At 30.7% G+C, this 17,039-nt stretch overlaps 1 protein-coding gene across 2 annotated transcripts in view; it reads left to right on the plus strand.

Moving 5' to 3' along the window:
* LOC130448616 (uncharacterized) overlaps window positions 1-15,805 on the plus strand; it is a 53,976-nt gene extending 38,171 nt beyond the window's left edge. The window contains exons 1-3 of one of the 2 annotated variants that reach the window (XM_056786052.1): window positions 14,813-14,914; window positions 15,223-15,488; window positions 15,545-15,805. In XM_056786052.1, coding sequence (XP_056642030.1) covers window positions 14,817-14,914; window positions 15,223-15,488; window positions 15,545-15,759 — 579 coding nt within the window. In that variant the 5' untranslated portion in view covers window positions 14,813-14,816 and the 3' untranslated portion in view covers window positions 15,760-15,805. Of the gene's footprint in view, window positions 1-14,812; window positions 14,915-15,222; window positions 15,489-15,544 lie in introns of those variants that run through there. The other variant, XR_008910357.1, reaches the window with a different exon arrangement.
* The last annotated feature ends 1,234 nt before the right edge of the window (window positions 15,806-17,039 follow it).

A 17,039-nucleotide genomic window follows, 5' to 3' on the forward strand; every position in this document is an offset into this window, starting at 1 on the left:
TTATGGTAGTCATCTTCGTATTGTCTACTAGGTAAATATCTTTGGACAAATCAAATTCACTAATCTTTCGACCTTTGAACGCCTGAGCAAACCCCAAAACGTCTGATCGGCTTATCAAAGGACATCGGACTTTGAAAAAGTGGACTTAACTTGAACAAAATGTCGAATATCTTCGAAAATATTGATTTTAGAGAAAAAAGTTTCAAACAAAAAATGGAGCCCATAAAAAGCTCTACGAAAAAGGCTTGATAAACTTTTGACGTAAACTTGTGCGTTTAGTTGCTTTGACCCCAAATGTCTCTGCCGAAGTCAAATCCATGAACCTAACTCAAATAAAATGTCGAATATCTTCGAAAATATCAATTTTGGAGAAAAAAGTTTCAAATAAAAAATGAAGCTCATAAAAAGTTCTACAAAAAAGATTTAATACAGTTTTGATGTGAACTCATACGTTTGGCTGCTTTGACCCCAAATATCACTGCCGAAGTTGAATTCACTAACCTAACTCGAACAAAATATCAAATAACTTCGGAAATGTCAATTTTGGAGAAAAAAGTTTCAAATAAAAAATGAAGCTCATAAAAAGTTCTACATAAAAGATTGAATACACATTTGGCGTAAACTAATACGCTTGGCTGTTTTGACCCCAAATATCTCTGCCGAAGTCAAATCCATGAACCTAACTCAAATAAAATGTCGAATATCTTCGAAAATATCAATTTTGGAGAAAAAAGTTTCAAACAACAAATGGAGCCCATAAAAAGCTCTACGAAAAAGGCTTGATAAACTTTTGACGTAAACTCGTGCGTTTAGTTGCTTTGACCCCAAATGTCTCTGCCGAAGTCAAATCCATGAACCTAACTCAAATAAAATGTCGAATATCTTCGAAAATATCAATTTTGGAGAAAAAAGTTTCAAATAAAAAATGAAGCTCATAAAAAGTTCTACAAAAAAGATTTAATACAGTTTTGATGTGAACTCATACGTTTGGCTGCTTTGACCCCAAATATCACTGCCGAAGTTGAATTCACTAACCTAACTCGAACAAAATGTCAAATAACTTCGGAAATGTCAATTTTGGAGAAAAAAGTTTCAAATAAAAAATGAAGCTCATGAAAAGTTCTACATAAAAGATTATATACACTTTTGACGTAAACTCGTGCGTTTAGTTGCTTTGACCCCAAATATCACTGCCGAAGTTGAATTCACTAACCTAACTCGAACAAAATGTCAAATAACTTCGGAAATGTCAATTTCGGAGAAAAAAGTCTCAAATAAAAAATGAAGCTTATAAAAAGTTCTACATAAAAGATTAAATACACATTTGACGTTAACTAATACGTTTGGCTGTTTTGACCCTAAATATCTCTGCCGAAGTCAAATTCATTAAACTAACTAAACAAAATGTCAAATATCTTCGGAAATGTTAATTTTATAGAAAAAAGTTTTGAGTAAAAAATAAAGCTCATAAAAAGCTCTACAAAAAAGGTCCAGTAAACTTTTGATTTAAACTCATTTGTTTGGCTGCTTTGACCCCAAATATCTCTGACGAAATCGATTTCACTAACCTGACTTGGTCCAAATCTCAATTATCCTCGGAAATGTTAATTTTAGAGAAAAAACTTTCGAGTAAAAAATAAAGCTCATAAAAAGCTCTACAAAAAAGGTCCAATAAACTTTTGACGTAAACTCGTGCGTTTGGCTGCTTTGACCCCAAATATCTTTTTTTCTTTGAATGTTAGTCCTTAAATGTCTTTCATAAAACCAACGCGACTCCCAATGTTAATCCAGGTGATTCCTTCTCCAACGATGTTCACCTTGCCTTCTGGTATCTTCCCCTTCCATTTTAAGGATATAATTCAAGTTTCTTTTGCGTTAAAACCAATTTAAACATTCATAATAATTCCAAGGATATAATACTTAATTACCTACAAATTGTATCTTTTAAAATATATTTGATATACAAAAATCTAGTCAGTAGTAAATTTATACCAATTTGTACGTAGTACCACCCATGGATTCTTGGTCACACGGTAGAAAACTCAAAAAACAACATGTCTACTTCAAAAAAACTTTAAATTAACGAAAGATATTATTTTGAAAATAAAAAAAATCGCTGAACGAATTGGCATTTCTAATAGACATTCAATTCAACACCTCCCGTATATATTTTCAATAAATAATTACGATTTATGATAATTTTCTTGAAAATGTTAAAAAATCGATTAAAAAATCGATTTTTGTTATGATTAGATTGTAGAGGCCGTCCCTGTAAAAGTTACGGATTTTTATACGGGCAAAAGCCGCCTCTGGCCTTCGAATGGTAGTAATCTAATTCGCCTCAGAGTTGTTGCTTAAAAATTTGAACAATACCCATTGAAATTGTAGGCTATTGTATATTTTATACAATACAAACCAAAAATGTTTTACGAATCAATCGCGAGTCCTTTATTTTCCAAAATAATAAAAGTTAATAAGCAAGTGCCAATGTGACGTGAGGACATGATTGCCGGTTATTCGATTGGTTGAATATAAAGAGGCGGATCGTTTTGATTCCTTCCCGTGTAAATATTTTTACCGTCGCGTGGCAGTTGATTTTTGAAACGCGACCGGCACGTGTCGATAGAGGGTAATAATTGTCGATAGAAACGAGGGGGATGATACTAATTTATAAATAGATGGAAAAACAATTTTTTTTTCCAAATAAAATCGAACAGTTAAATCGTGGAAAATGAAAATGTGGAAAGTATCTGTTTTTTCGTCGGTTCGCTTTCCACCAACCGAAATGAATTTATTGAAACGTGAAGCGACTCTCTCCCTTACCCCCTCTCGTACCTTTCGGTCCGCCGTAGCGCCCTTTTTATCAGTCAGAAATGATTGAAAAATAAATTGAATTTCAAGTTCAATCGCTTTTACTCTATGTCGGACTTTCCGGTTTCCAAATCTCGACAAAGATTTCCAAAATAAATATCCGAAATGTCCGAATCGAATATATAACCAATCATAATGCGATTCCATATAAATCAACCGTGGATACTTCGACGACAATGTAAATAACAAGAAATTATTTGTACCGCACAAATTTTACAACTATCGCGGAAATAATTACTTGGAATATGACTTTTAACTGTATTTTTAACATAATTATAATGTTTAGAAGAGAATTTAACTTTTTTTTTTTAAACAAAGTGACCGTTTTATCTGACCCATCCGTATAGCAAGTAATCCTTTCCCTTTCCTTTGTTTTTCCTTGTATTCGGTCTTTTCCTTTGCCTTTTTCCAACTATTTTCAAACGCTGAATCAAATTTTATTTTTTTTAGTTTCACCGCACCTCACAGAATCGATACTTTCGTTTTGAAGTCAATATTTCTTGCAGTGTTGTCAATTTTTGGGACTGGACTTGATTCACAAAGAAATTGAGGAGTTTCGATAGTGTTTGTAATAGATTTTGAGTTTCTTAGTTGGGGTGGTTCTGCGATTTCACTTTCTTCAGATATTTCAAGTGATCTGGTGATCTTTCGACCTTTAAACGCCTGAGCAAACCCCAAAGCTCCTGATCGGCTTCTCAAAGGACATCGGACTTTGAAAAAGTGGACCTAACTTTAACAAAATGTCGAATATCTTCGGAAATATTGATTTTAGAGAAAAAAGTTTCAAGTAAAAAATGAAGTTCATGAAAAGTTCTACAAAAAAGATTATATACACTTTTGACGTAAACTCGTGCGTTTAGTTGCTTTGACCTCAAATATCACTGCCGAAGTTGAATTCACTAACCTAACTCGAACAAAATGTCAAATATTTTCGAAAATATTGATTTTGAGGAAAAAAGTTTCAAATAAAAAATGTAGCTCATAAAAAGTTTTACAAAAAAGATTAAATACAGTTTTGACGTAAACTCATACGTTTGGCTGCTTTGACCCCAAATATCACTGCCGAAGTTGAATTCATTAAACTAACTCACACAAAATGTCAAATATCTTCGGAAATATTGATTAAGGGGAAAAAAGTTTCAAATAAAAAATGAAGCTCATAAAAAGTTTTACAAAAAAGATTAAATACAGTTTTGACGTAAACTCATACGTTTGGCTGCTTTGACACCAAATATCACTGCCGAAGTTGAATTCATTAAACTAACTCACACAAAATGTCAAATATCTTCGGAAATATTGATTAAGGGGAAAAAAGTTTCAAATAAAAAATGAAGCTCATAAAAAGTTTTACAAAAAAGATTAAATACAGTTTTGACGTAAACTCATACGTTTGGCTGCTTTGACCCCAAATATCACTGCCGAAGTTGAATTCATTAAACTAACTCACACAAAATGTCAAATATCTTCGGAAATATTGATTAAGGAGAAAAAAGTTTCAAATAAAAAATGAAGCTCATAAAAAGTTTTACAAAAAAGATTAAATACAGTTTTGACGTAAACTCATACGTTTGGCTGCTTTGACCCCAAATATCACTGCCGAAGTTGAATTCATTAAACTAACTCACACAAAATGTCAAATATCTTCGGAAATATTGATTAAGGGGAAAAAAGTTTCAAATAAAAAATGAAGCTCATAAAAAGTTTTACAAAAAAGATTAAATACAGTTTTGACGTAAACTCATACGTTTGGCTGCTTTGACCCCAAATATCACTGCCGAAGTTGAATTCATTAAACTAACTCACACAAAATGTCAAATATCTTCGGAAATATTGATTAAGGGGAAAAAAGCTTCAAATAAAAAATGAAGCTCATAAAAAGTTTTACAAAAAAGATTAAATACAGTTTTGACGTAAACTCATACGTTTGGCTGCTTTGACCCCAAATATCACTGCCGAAGTTGAATTCATTAAACTAACTCACACAAAATGTCAAATATCTTCGGAAATATTGATTAAGGGGAAAAAAGTTTCAAATAAAAAATGAAGCTCATAAAAAGTTTTACAAAAAAGATTATATACACTTTTGACGTAAACTCGTGCGTTTAGTTGCTTTGACCCCAAATATCACTGCCGAAGTTGAATTCACTAACCTAACTCGAACAAAATGTCAAATATTTTCGAAAATATTGATTTTGAGGAAAAAAGTTTCAAATAAAAAATGAAATTCATAAAAAGTTTTACATAAAAGATTAAATACAGTTTTGACGTAAACTCATGCGTTTGACAGCTTTGACCCCAAATATCTCTGCCGAAGTCAAAGTCATTAACCTAACTCAAACAAAATGTCAAATATTTTCGGAAATATTAATATTAGAGAAAAAGGTTTTAGATAAAAAATGAAGCTCATAAAAAGTTTTACAAAAAAGATTAAATACAGTTTTGACGTAAACTAATACGTTTGGCTGCTTTGACCCCAAATATCACTGCCGAAGTTGAATTCATTAAACTAACTCAAACAAAATGTCAAATATCTTCGGAAATATCAATTTTGGAGAAAAAAGTTTCGAGTAAAATATAAAGCTCATAAAAAGCTCTTCAAAAAAGTCCAATAAACTTTTGACGTAATTTTAAGCGTTTGGCTGCTTTCATCCCAAATATCTATACCGAAATCAAATCCACTAACCTAATCTAGTCCAAATGTCAAATATCTTCGGAAATATCAATTTTAGAGAAAAAAGTTTCGAGTAAAAAATGAAGTTCATAAAAAGTTCTACAAAAAAGGTCCAATACACTTTTACGTAAACTCATGCGTTTGGCTGCTTTGATCCAAAATAACACGGCCAATGGTTTTCGTAGAAAGTTAAAAGTTTCGCAACCCTGTAGAATGACTTGTCTTCGTTTTTAATTTCTTTTACTGCATTCGACATCAAGCGTGCACTGCTAATACAACAAAAAACCTCCCCTAAACGGCGATCTGTCACTAGAAATTGTTAAAAACCACAAAGTGTCAGATCCGGCGACCGAGCTGGCCATTCCATCGCACCAATTCATCCACAAGGAAATTCCCGATCTAGATAATATTTTACCGCAGTACCGCAACAACGTACAGGACCACCATCTTGTTAAAAGAGTTAGTTCCAAGTTACCAACTTGATAGATCCAAAAAAATAAAAAAATATGCCCGAAAAATAACGATCGAAAATTTTCCGAAGAAAATCTCCTGAAAACGGATGTGACGATATCAAATATCTCTCAATTTTTCAGTTGATTAAACGCGAAATTTAATTGCAGCAAGTTTTCATGGCCGTGTAATTCTATTTAATCCCGAAAAAAAAGAAAATTATCCCGATTCCAGTGAAGCAGTTTTTTCGTAAAAGGGGGGGTGTGTATTTATATAAATTAACGTTCCATCAAATCCTCGTCGCGATTGTTTCGTTTCGAGCGAATCGGGGATACAAGGAAAAAGCTACCGTCCGACGTTGCCGGTTCTTCGAATAATTCACGATATACCGGATTTTTTTATTATAATATCTTCCATAGAAAATGATATATTTCGAAATGGGGTCATAAATTAATGATATTCCGAACATCTAATATCAAAAGTCGTTTATAAACAGTCTAATATACAGGGTAGCTCAACTATTATCTATATAAAAAGTTTATTGACTTCTAAAAAGCGAATAATCAATTATAAATATTTGTTTCGATTTATCTATCTCCAAATTTGATTAACAACCTTCTTATGTATCATTTTTTATCTGATTTTCTATTGAAACGGCACAAAAAATGATATTTGAATAGTAAATGGCGCAGTCAATAGGATAATTATAAAAATGTTATTTAAAATCACTAAATTCTGTATATTATTGAAAAAATGTTTCTGAAATCTTCATATATTGAAATTAGACGTGGCAACGTTGCTAATTATCTCATTCCATTCTATGCGCGCTACTCAATTCGTATTATACTATACGAAAACGATTTGCATTTAGACACAGTTAATAAGAAAATATGAATTTGTTTGATTTTATTATGATACAGGTTGTTTTGAGCTTTTTGGTTTTTGGGGGGATCGAAAAAGTTCAATGGTGAATCTATGATTTTTAATTTTTAGTGAAAAGGGGTGTTTTATCACTAAGAAATTATGAGAATACCCCTCTGAGTAGATTTTGGGGTTTGAATCTAAATTTTTTTAACATTTGCAGTTTTTTTATTGTTCGGTGAATGGACTATAGAAAATATTGTCCGTGAAGGGTTTTTCCACTAAAAAATCGAAGGCGCGTTGGAGATTTTCCAATTTAAATCCGAATTTGTATGAAAATCGATGTTTTTTTGCATAAAATTCGACGGTTTTAAAGTTTTTTTATTTTTCGTTGAATGGACTATAGAAAATATTGTCCGTGAAGGGTTTTTCCACTAAAAAATCGAAGGCGCGTTGGAGATTTTCCAATTTAAATCCGAATTTGTATGAAAATCGATGTTTTTTTGCATAAAATTCGACGGTTTTAAAGTTTTTTTATTGTTCGGTGAATGGACTATAGAAAATATTGTCCGTGAAGGGTTTTTCCACTAAAAAATCGAAGGCGCGTTGGAGATTTTCCAATTTAAATCCGAATTTGTATGAAAATCGATGTTTTTTTGCATAAAATTCGACGGTTTTAAAGTTTTTTTATTGTTCGGTGAATGGACTATAGAAAATATTGTCCGTGAAGGGTTTTTCCACTAAAAAATCGAAGGCGCGTTGGAGATTTTCCAATTTGAATCCGAATTTGTATGAAAATCGATGTTTTTTTGCATAAAATTCGACGGTTTTAAAGTTTTTTTATTGTTCGGTGAATGGACTATAGAAAATATTGTCCGTGAAGGGTTTTTCCACTAAAAAATCGAAGGCGCGTTGGAGATTTTCCAATTTAAATCCGAATTTGTATGAAAATCGATGTTTTTTTGCATAAAATTCGACGGTTTTAAAGTTTTTTTATTGTTCGGTGAATGGACTATAGAAAATATTGTCCGTGAAGGGTTTTTCCACTAAAAAATCGAAGGCGCGTTGGAGATTTTCCAATTTAAATCCGAATTTGTATGAAAATCGATGTTTTTTTGCATAAAATTCGACGGTTTTAAAGTTTTTTTATTGTTCGGTGAATGGACTATAGAAAATATTGTCCGTGAAGGGTTTTTCCACTAAAAAATCGAAGGCGCGTTGGAGATTTTCCAATTTGAATCCGAATTTGTATGAAAATCGATGTTTTTTGCATAAAATTCGACGGTTTTAAAGTTTTTTTATTGTTCGGTGAATGGACTATAGAAAATATTGTCCGTGAAGGGTTTTTCCACTAAAAAATCGAAGGCGCGTTGGAGATTTTCCAATTTGAATCCGAATTTGTATGAAAATCGATGTTTTTTTGCATAAAATTCGACGGTTTTAAAGTTTTTTTATTGTTCGGTGAATGGACTATAGAAAATATTGTCCGTGAAGGGTTTTTCCACTAAAAAATCGAAGGCGCGTTGGAGATTTTCCAATTTAAATCCGAATTTGTATGAAAATCGATGTTTTTTTGCATCAAATTCGACGGTTTTAAAGTTTTTTTATTGTTCGGTGAATGGACTATGGAAAATATTGTCCGTGAAGGGTTTTTCCACTAAAAAATCGAAGGCGCGTTGGAGATTTTCCAATTTAAATCCGAATTTGTATGAAAATCGATGTTTTTTTGCATAAAATTCGACGGTTTTAAAGTTTTTTTATTGTTCGGTGAATGGACTATAATTGATTTAATCAAAAATAATTAAATATACGAATACGATGCGATTCAAAGTCCAACACCCAGTATTTTTATCATCGAATTTCAATAAAAATTTATTATTTTCGTTTCTATATATAATACAGGGTATTTCATTAAAAAAAAAAAAAAAAAACAAAATAACGTTACAATAAATACCGCGTATCTTCGATAAAATTGATTCGAAAATATTTTTAAGGAAAAAAATCGAAATCGTATCGCGATAATACTTGACTTAAACAGAGAGACGCCAATCAGAAATTCACCCGAAACGAGATTAAAGGATTCATCAAACATAACAGGTGTTACATCGCCCCCTTCATGAATAACTGATTCCAGTTATACCGCCCCGCCCCCCCCCCCCGTCGCCCTCCTATATTCCCATTAAAAGCATTCAATTTCCGATCATCGGAGCGGGTCCCCTTTTTTGAAGAGAGTGCCGAAACAAGGGAGCACTTGAGGCCGACACTCTTGACGCACATATGGAGCAGCACGCCCTCTATCTGTAACCAGAGATGTTATCAAACGCTAATGACCCTCCCCGGGGTGCACGCATCCTCGATACATAGTCGTACAATAAATAAATTGAAATTACACGCCACGAATATCTTCCAAGAAAAACTGGGGTACGTTTATCGCGAAAATTGTTTATTTTTTCTTAGCACCCGGTACAAATTTGCGCCCCGTTCGCATATTAAGAAACTACGAAATTATTCGATCGATTTCGAAAAGATCAAACTCGAAAAAAAAACGAATTTCGTTATAAATATTGTTTATATATAAACGAACACCCTGTACATAGTTTTTATTATCGTTTAAAACGCCATGTTATTGTTGGTAGAAAATCAAATTCGTTAAAGTGAAAGTTTTCGACGATTTTACAGTTTTTTATTATTTGATGAATGGACTATAAAAGGTATTTGCGTGAAGGGTTTTTCCTTCAAAAAATCGAAGGCATCTGGAAGATTTTTCATCTTAAATCCGAATTTCTATGAAAATCGTTGGTTTTTGCATAAAATTCGTCGATTTTATAGTTTTTCATTGTTTGATGAATGGACTATAAAAGATATTTTCGTGAAGGGTTTTTCCTTCAAAAAATCGAAGGCATCTGGAAGATTTTTCATCTTAAATCCGAATTTCTATGAAAATCGTTGGTTTTTGCATAAAATTCGACGATTTTATAGTTTTTCATTGTTTGATGAATGGACTATAAAAGATATTTTCGTGAAGGGTTTTTTCTTAAAAAAATCGAAGGCATCTGGAAGATTTTTCATCTTAAATCCGAATTTCTATGAAAATCGTTGGTTTTTGCATAAAAATCGACGATTTTATAGTTTTTCATTGTTTGATGAATGGACTATAAAAGATATTTTCGTGAAGGGTTTTTCCTTCAAAAAATCGAAGGCATCTGGAAGATTTTTCATCTTAAATCCGAATTTCTATGAAAATCGTTGGTTTTTGCATAAAATTCGACGATTTTATAGTTTTTCATTGTTTGATGAATGGACTATAAAAGATATTTTCGTGAAGGGTTTTTTCTTAAAAAAATCGAAGGCATCTGGAAGATTTTTCATCTTAAATCCGAATTTCTATGAAAATCGTTGGTTTTTGCATAAAATTCGTCGATTTTATAGTTTTTCATTGTTTGATGAATGGACTATAAAAGATATTTTCGTGAAGGGTTTTTTCTTAAAAAAATCGAAGGCATCTGGAAGATTTTTCATCTTAAATCCGAATTTCTATGAAAATCGTTGGTTTTTGCATAAAAATCGACGATTTTATAGTTTTTCATTGTTTGATGAATGGACTATAAAAGATATTTTCGTGAAGGGTTTTTTCTTAAAAAAATCGAAGGCATCTGGAAGATTTTTCATCTTAAATCCGAATTTCTATGAAAATCGTTGGTTTTTGCATAAAATTCGTCGATTTTATAGTTTTTCATTGTTTGATGAATGGACTATAAAAGATATTTTCGTGAAGGGTTTTTCCTTCAAAAAATCGAAGGCATCTGGAAGATTTTTCATCTTAAATCCGAATTTCTATGAAAATCGTTGGTTTTTGCATAAAATTCGACGATTTTATAGTTTTTCATTGTTTGATGAATGGACTATAAAAGATATTTTCGTGAAGGGTTTTTTCTTAAAAAAATCGAAGGCATCTGGAAGATTTTTCATCTTAAATCCGAATTTCTATGAAAATCGTTGGTTTTTGCATAAAAATCGACGATTTTATAGTTTTTCATTGTTTGATGAATGGACTATAAAAGATATTTTCGTGAAGGGTTTTTCCTTCAAAAAATCGAAGGCATCTGGAAGATTTTTCATCTTAAATCCGAATTTCTATGAAAATCGTTGTTTTTTGCATAAAATTCGACGATTTTATAGTTTTTCATTGTTTGATGAATGGACTATAAAAGATATTTTCGTGAAGGGTTTTTTCTTAAAAAAATCGAAGGCATCTGGAAGATTTTTCATCTTAAATCCGAATTTCTATGAAAATCGTTGGTTTTTGCATAAAAATCGACGATTTTATAGTTTTTCATTGTTTGATGAATGGACTATAAAAGATATTTTCGTGAAGGGTTTTTTCTTAAAAAAATCGAAGGCATCTGGAAGATTTTTCATCTTAAATCCGAATTTCTATGAAAATCGTTGGTTTTTGCATAAAATTCGTCGATTTTATAGTTTTTCATTGTTTGATGAATGGACTATAAAAGATATTTTCGTGAAGGGTTTTTCCTTCAAAAAATCGAAGGCATCTGGAAGATTTTTCATCTTAAATCCGAATTTCTATGAAAATCGTTGGTTTTTGCATAAAATTCGACGATTTTATAGTTTTTCATTGTTTGATGAATGGACTATAAAAGATATTTTCGTGAAGGGTTTTTTCTTAAAAAAATCGAAGGCATCTGGAAGATTTTTCATCTTAAATCCGAATTTCTATGAAAATCGTTGGTTTTTGCATAAAAATCGACGATTTTATAGTTTTTCATTGTTTGATGAATGGACTATAAAAGATATTTTCGTGAAGGGTTTTTCCTTCAAAAAATCGAAGGCATCTGGAAGATTTTTCATCTTAAATCCGAATTTCTATGAAAATCGTTGTTTTTTGCATAAAATTCGACGATTTTATAGTTTTTCATTGTTTGATGAATGGACTATAAAAGATATTTTCGTGAAGGGTTTTTTCTTAAAAAAATCGAAGGCATCTGGAAGATTTTTCATCTTAAATCCGAATTTCTATGAAAATCGTTGGTTTTTGCATAAAAATCGACGATTTTATAGTTTTTCATTGTTTGATGAATGGACTATAAAAGATATTTTCGTGAAGGGTTTTTTCTTAAAAAAATCGAAGGCATCTGGAAGATTTTTCATCTTAAATCCGAATTTCTATGAAAATCGTTGGTTTTTGCATAAAATTCGTCGATTTTATAGTTTTTCATTGTTTGATGAATGGACTATAAAAGATATTTTCGTGAAGGGTTTTTCCTTCAAAAAATCGAAGGCATCTGGAAGATTTTTCATCTTAAATCCGAATTTCTATGAAAATCGTTGTTTTTTGCATAAAATTCGACGATTTTATAGTTTTTCATTGTTTGATGAATGGACTATAAAAGATATTTTCGTGAAGGGTTTTTTCTTAAAAAAATCGAAGGCATCTGGAAGATTTTTCATCTTAAATCCGAATTTCTATGAAAATCGTTGGTTTTTGCATAAAAATCGACGATTTTATAGTTTTTCATTGTTTGATGAATGGACTATAAAAGATATTTTCGTGAAGGGTTTTTTCTTAAAAAAATCGAAGGCATCTGGAAGATTTTTCATCTTAAATCCGAATTTCTATGAAAATCGTTGGTTTTTGCATAAAATTCGTCGATTTTATAGTTTTTCATTGTTTGATGAATGGACTATAAAAGATATTTTCGTGAAGGGTTTTTCCTTCAAAAAATCGAAGGCATCTGAAAGAATTTTCATCTTAAATCCGAATTTCTATGAAAATCGTTGGTTTTTGCATAAAAATCGACGATTTTATAGTTTTTCATTGTTTGATGAATGGACTATAAAAGATATTTTCGTGAAGGGTTTTTCCTTCAAAAAATCGAAGGCATCTGGAAGATTTTTCATCTTAAATCCGAATTTCTATGAAAATCGTTGGTTTTTGCATAAAAATCGACGATTTTATAGTTTTTCATTGTTTGATGAATGGACTATAAAAGATATTTTCGTGAAGGGTTTTTTCTTAAAAAAATCGAAGGCATCTGGAAGATTTTTCATCTTAAATCCGAATTTCTATGAAAATCGTTGGTTTTTGCATAAAAATCGACGATTTTATAGTTTTTCATTGTTTGATGAATGGACTATAAAAGATATTTTCGTGAAGGGTTTTTCCTTCAAAAAATCGAAGGCATCTGGAAGATTTTTCATCTTAAATCCGAATTTCTATGAAAATCGTTGTTTTTTGCATAAAATTCGACGATTTTATAGTTTTTCATTGTTTGATGAATGGACTATAAAAGATATTTTCGTGAAGGGTTTTTTCTTAAAAAAATCGAAGGCATCTGGAAGATTTTTCATCTTAAATCCGAATTTCTATGAAAATCGTTGGTTTTTGCATAAAAATCGACGATTTTATAGTTTTTCATTGTTTGATGAATGGACTATAAAAGATATTTTCGTGAAGGGTTTTTTCTTAAAAAAATCGAAGGCATCTGGAAGATTTTTCATCTTAAATCCGAATTTCTATGAAAATCGTTGGTTTTTGCATAAAATTCGTCGATTTTATAGTTTTTCATTGTTTGATGAATGGACTATAAAAGATATTTTCGTGAAGGGTTTTTCCTTCAAAAAATCGAAGGCATCTGGAAGATTTTTCATCTTAAATCCGAATTTCTATGAAAATCGTTGTTTTTTGCATAAAATTCGACGATTTTATAGTTTTTCATTGTTTGATGAATGGACTATAAAAGATATTTTCGTGAAGGGTTTTTTCTTAAAAAAATCGAAGGCATCTGGAAGATTTTTCATCTTAAATCCGAATTTCTATGAAAATCGTTGGTTTTTGCATAAAAATCGACGATTTTATAGTTTTTCATTGTTTGATGAATGGACTATAAAAGATATTTTCGTGAAGGGTTTTTTCTTAAAAAAATCGAAGGCATCTGGAAGATTTTTCATCTTAAATCCGAATTTCTATGAAAATCGTTGGTTTTTGCATAAAATTCGTCGATTTTATAGTTTTTCATTGTTTGATGAATGGACTATAAAAGATATTTTCGTGAAGGGTTTTTCCTTCAAAAAATCGAAGGCATCTGAAAGAATTTTCATCTTAAATCCGAATTTCTATGAAAATCGTTGGTTTTTGCATAAAATTCGTCGATTTTATAGTTTTTCATTGTTTGATGAATGGACTATAAAAGATATTTTCGTGAAGGGTTTTTCCTTCAAAAAATCGAAGGCATCTGAAAGAATTTTCATCTTAAATCCGAATTTCTATGAAAATCGTTGGTTTTTGCATAAAAATCGACGATTTTATAGTTTTTCATTGTTTGATGAATGGACTATAAAAGATATTTTCGTGAAGGGTTTTTTCTTAAAAAAATCGAAGGCATCTGGAAGATTTTTCATCTTAAATCCGAATTTCTATGAAAATCGTTGTTTTTTGCATAAAATTCGTCGATTTTATAGTTTTTCATTGTTTGATGAATGGACTATAGAAAATATTTTCCGTGAAGGGTTTTACCACTAAAAAATCGAAGGCACGTTGGAGATTTTTCAATTTTAATCCGAATTTCTATGAAAATCGATGATTTTTGTTTAAAATTCGACAAGTTTTATAGTTTTTTATTGTTGAATTCCGTTATAAATATTGTTTATATAAAAACGAACACCCTGTATATAGTTTTTATTATAGTTTAAAACGCGATTCTATTGTTCGTAAAAAATCAAATTAGTTTCGTTAAAGTGAAAGTGTTCAGGTATTTGGGTACGAAAATGAAATTAATATGAAAAAATTAACGACCGATAAACAATGTTTTAGAAAAGCGTAAAAAAAATTTTTTTAAACAATACAATAATTTATAAACACGCTACGACGCACGCGGTAAAACCCTGTATATAAAAAATGACACCAAACGATAATTTTAGTAGCAGTCTTTTTATCGTTATCGAAATGTCTTGTCGTCGCACGTTTTTGATTTTTTCCAGTGTTTTTTTCCAATTTTGTTTTTTTGTATCTGGTTATACCGTAAATAACGATAATACGAATAAGTGAGTAAAATTACGTTACAACACCCTGTATATTTAAATTCTTCTTTCAATACTGGTTCTTACAATATATAATTTCGATATATTATACAGGGTATTTACAAAAATATGACTTTAAAATCGAAATTGTTATAAAATTAACAAACACCCTGTATATTAACTACCGGAAAATAAAATTATACGTTTAATTTAATAAGAATCGTTCGGTTTTCGATTTTTTTTATAACAAAAATCGTAATTTGTATACAGGGGAAATTGAAACTTAATCAAATAATTTTTTGACATACTGTATTTAATTATTTTTTTTTTAGTAATCAAATTAATGCTAGAGGTATTTTGACGTCGTTGGCGTCTAATTTTATGAGCAGGGGATTTATTTCCACGGGCGGCGGTACTTCTCAAATCGTTTCTTTAAATTTAACGAATTTGTTCGTGTTGGTACTACTGAAAGCGGTAATTTTTGCTGCCGGTACTCTGGGAGCTGGTCATTGGAAAGGGGAATACGCCAGGAGTGCCGTAGACGACGAAAAATTTCTAACTGACGACGAAATATTGATGTACCTGAGTTATTTGACAGGTGATTTGATTTGATTCCAATTTCGACAAGAAAGTACGAAAATTGTTATTGTTTAGGTTCTACCGGGTGTTTGCAAAACGTAGCATGTCAACAGCCTCTCAAAGCCAAAAAGTATTCGGCTGCCGGGGATCTATTGTTGAAATTTTCGAAATTGTTTTCGTTGACGACGGACCTTGAGTACGATATGGTCCTGCAGGAGCTCGAACAGGCCTCGAATGTGGGACTAGCCGGAGGATCTTGTGATAAATTCGAATGCGCGACAGGAACATGAAAAAAATAAATGTAAATCTGCAGTATCAATAAAATTTTTTACGAAATTAATTTTTTTTTTATAATTTCGTAGCACCTGGTATAATATTTATGACCTATAATATGCTATAATTAAATTATATATACTAATAACTTGGTTATATTTGATATTTAATATTTTAAAATGAAATACGATAAAGTTTATGTTTACGCCGGTCCTGTATACCACATACCATAGTCGTCTCTAGAGGGATTTATTTAATCCGAGAAAAAAATTTTTCCAACAGAAATTTTTTGATAAAATTTTTTATAATTAAGTGTGTGAAATAGATCTAGTAATAATTTTAAAGAATCATCCCCTAACAGGCCTCGAATGTGGGACTAGCCGGAGGATCTTGTGATAAATTTGAATGCGCGACAGGAACATGAATAAAATAAATTTAAATATGTAGTATCAATAAATTTTTTTACGAAATTGATTTTTTTTTGATAATTTCGTAGCACCTGGTATAATATTTATGACCTATAATATGCTATAATTAAATTATATATACTAATAACTTGGTTATATTTGATATTTAATATTTTAAAATGAAATATAATAAAGTTTATGTTAACGCCGGTCCTGTATACCACATACCATAGTCGTCTCTAGAGGGTTTTATTTAGTCCGAGAAAAAAATTTTTCCAACAGAAATTTTTTGATAAAATTTTTTATAATTAAGTGTGTGAAATAGATCTAGTAATAATTTTAAAGAATCATCCCCTAACAGGCCTCGAATGTGGGACTAGCCGGAGGATCTTGTGATAAATTCGAATGCGCGACAGAAATATGAAAAAATTAAATGTAAATTTGCAGTATCAATAAAATTTTTTACGAATTTAATTTTTTTTTGATAATTTCGTAGCACCTGGTATAATATTTATGACCTATAATATGCTATAATTAAATTGTATATACTAATAACTTGGTTATATTTGATATTTAATATTTTAAAATGAAATATAATAAAGTTTATGTTAACGCCGGTCCTGTATACCACATACCATAGTCGTCTCTAGAGGGTTTTATTTAGTCCGAGAAAAAATTTTTTCTAACAGAAATTTCAAGTAAAATAATTTATTATTAAGTGTTTAGAATAGATCTAGTAATAATTTTACGGAATCGTCCCCTAATAGGGGTGAAAAATGAATTTTTTTCTGAATTTTGTAAAAACGGTGAAACTTGGTAAAAAAATCTTATCCAACATTATAGATTTTTCAATTTTGTATAAAAATTGATATTTGAAGTTTTCCGCTATT

This window comes from Diorhabda sublineata, chromosome 1, assembly GCF_026230105.1.
Source record: "Diorhabda sublineata isolate icDioSubl1.1 chromosome 1, icDioSubl1.1, whole genome shotgun sequence".
Classification (NCBI taxonomy): Eukaryota; Metazoa; Arthropoda; class Insecta; order Coleoptera; family Chrysomelidae; genus Diorhabda; species Diorhabda sublineata.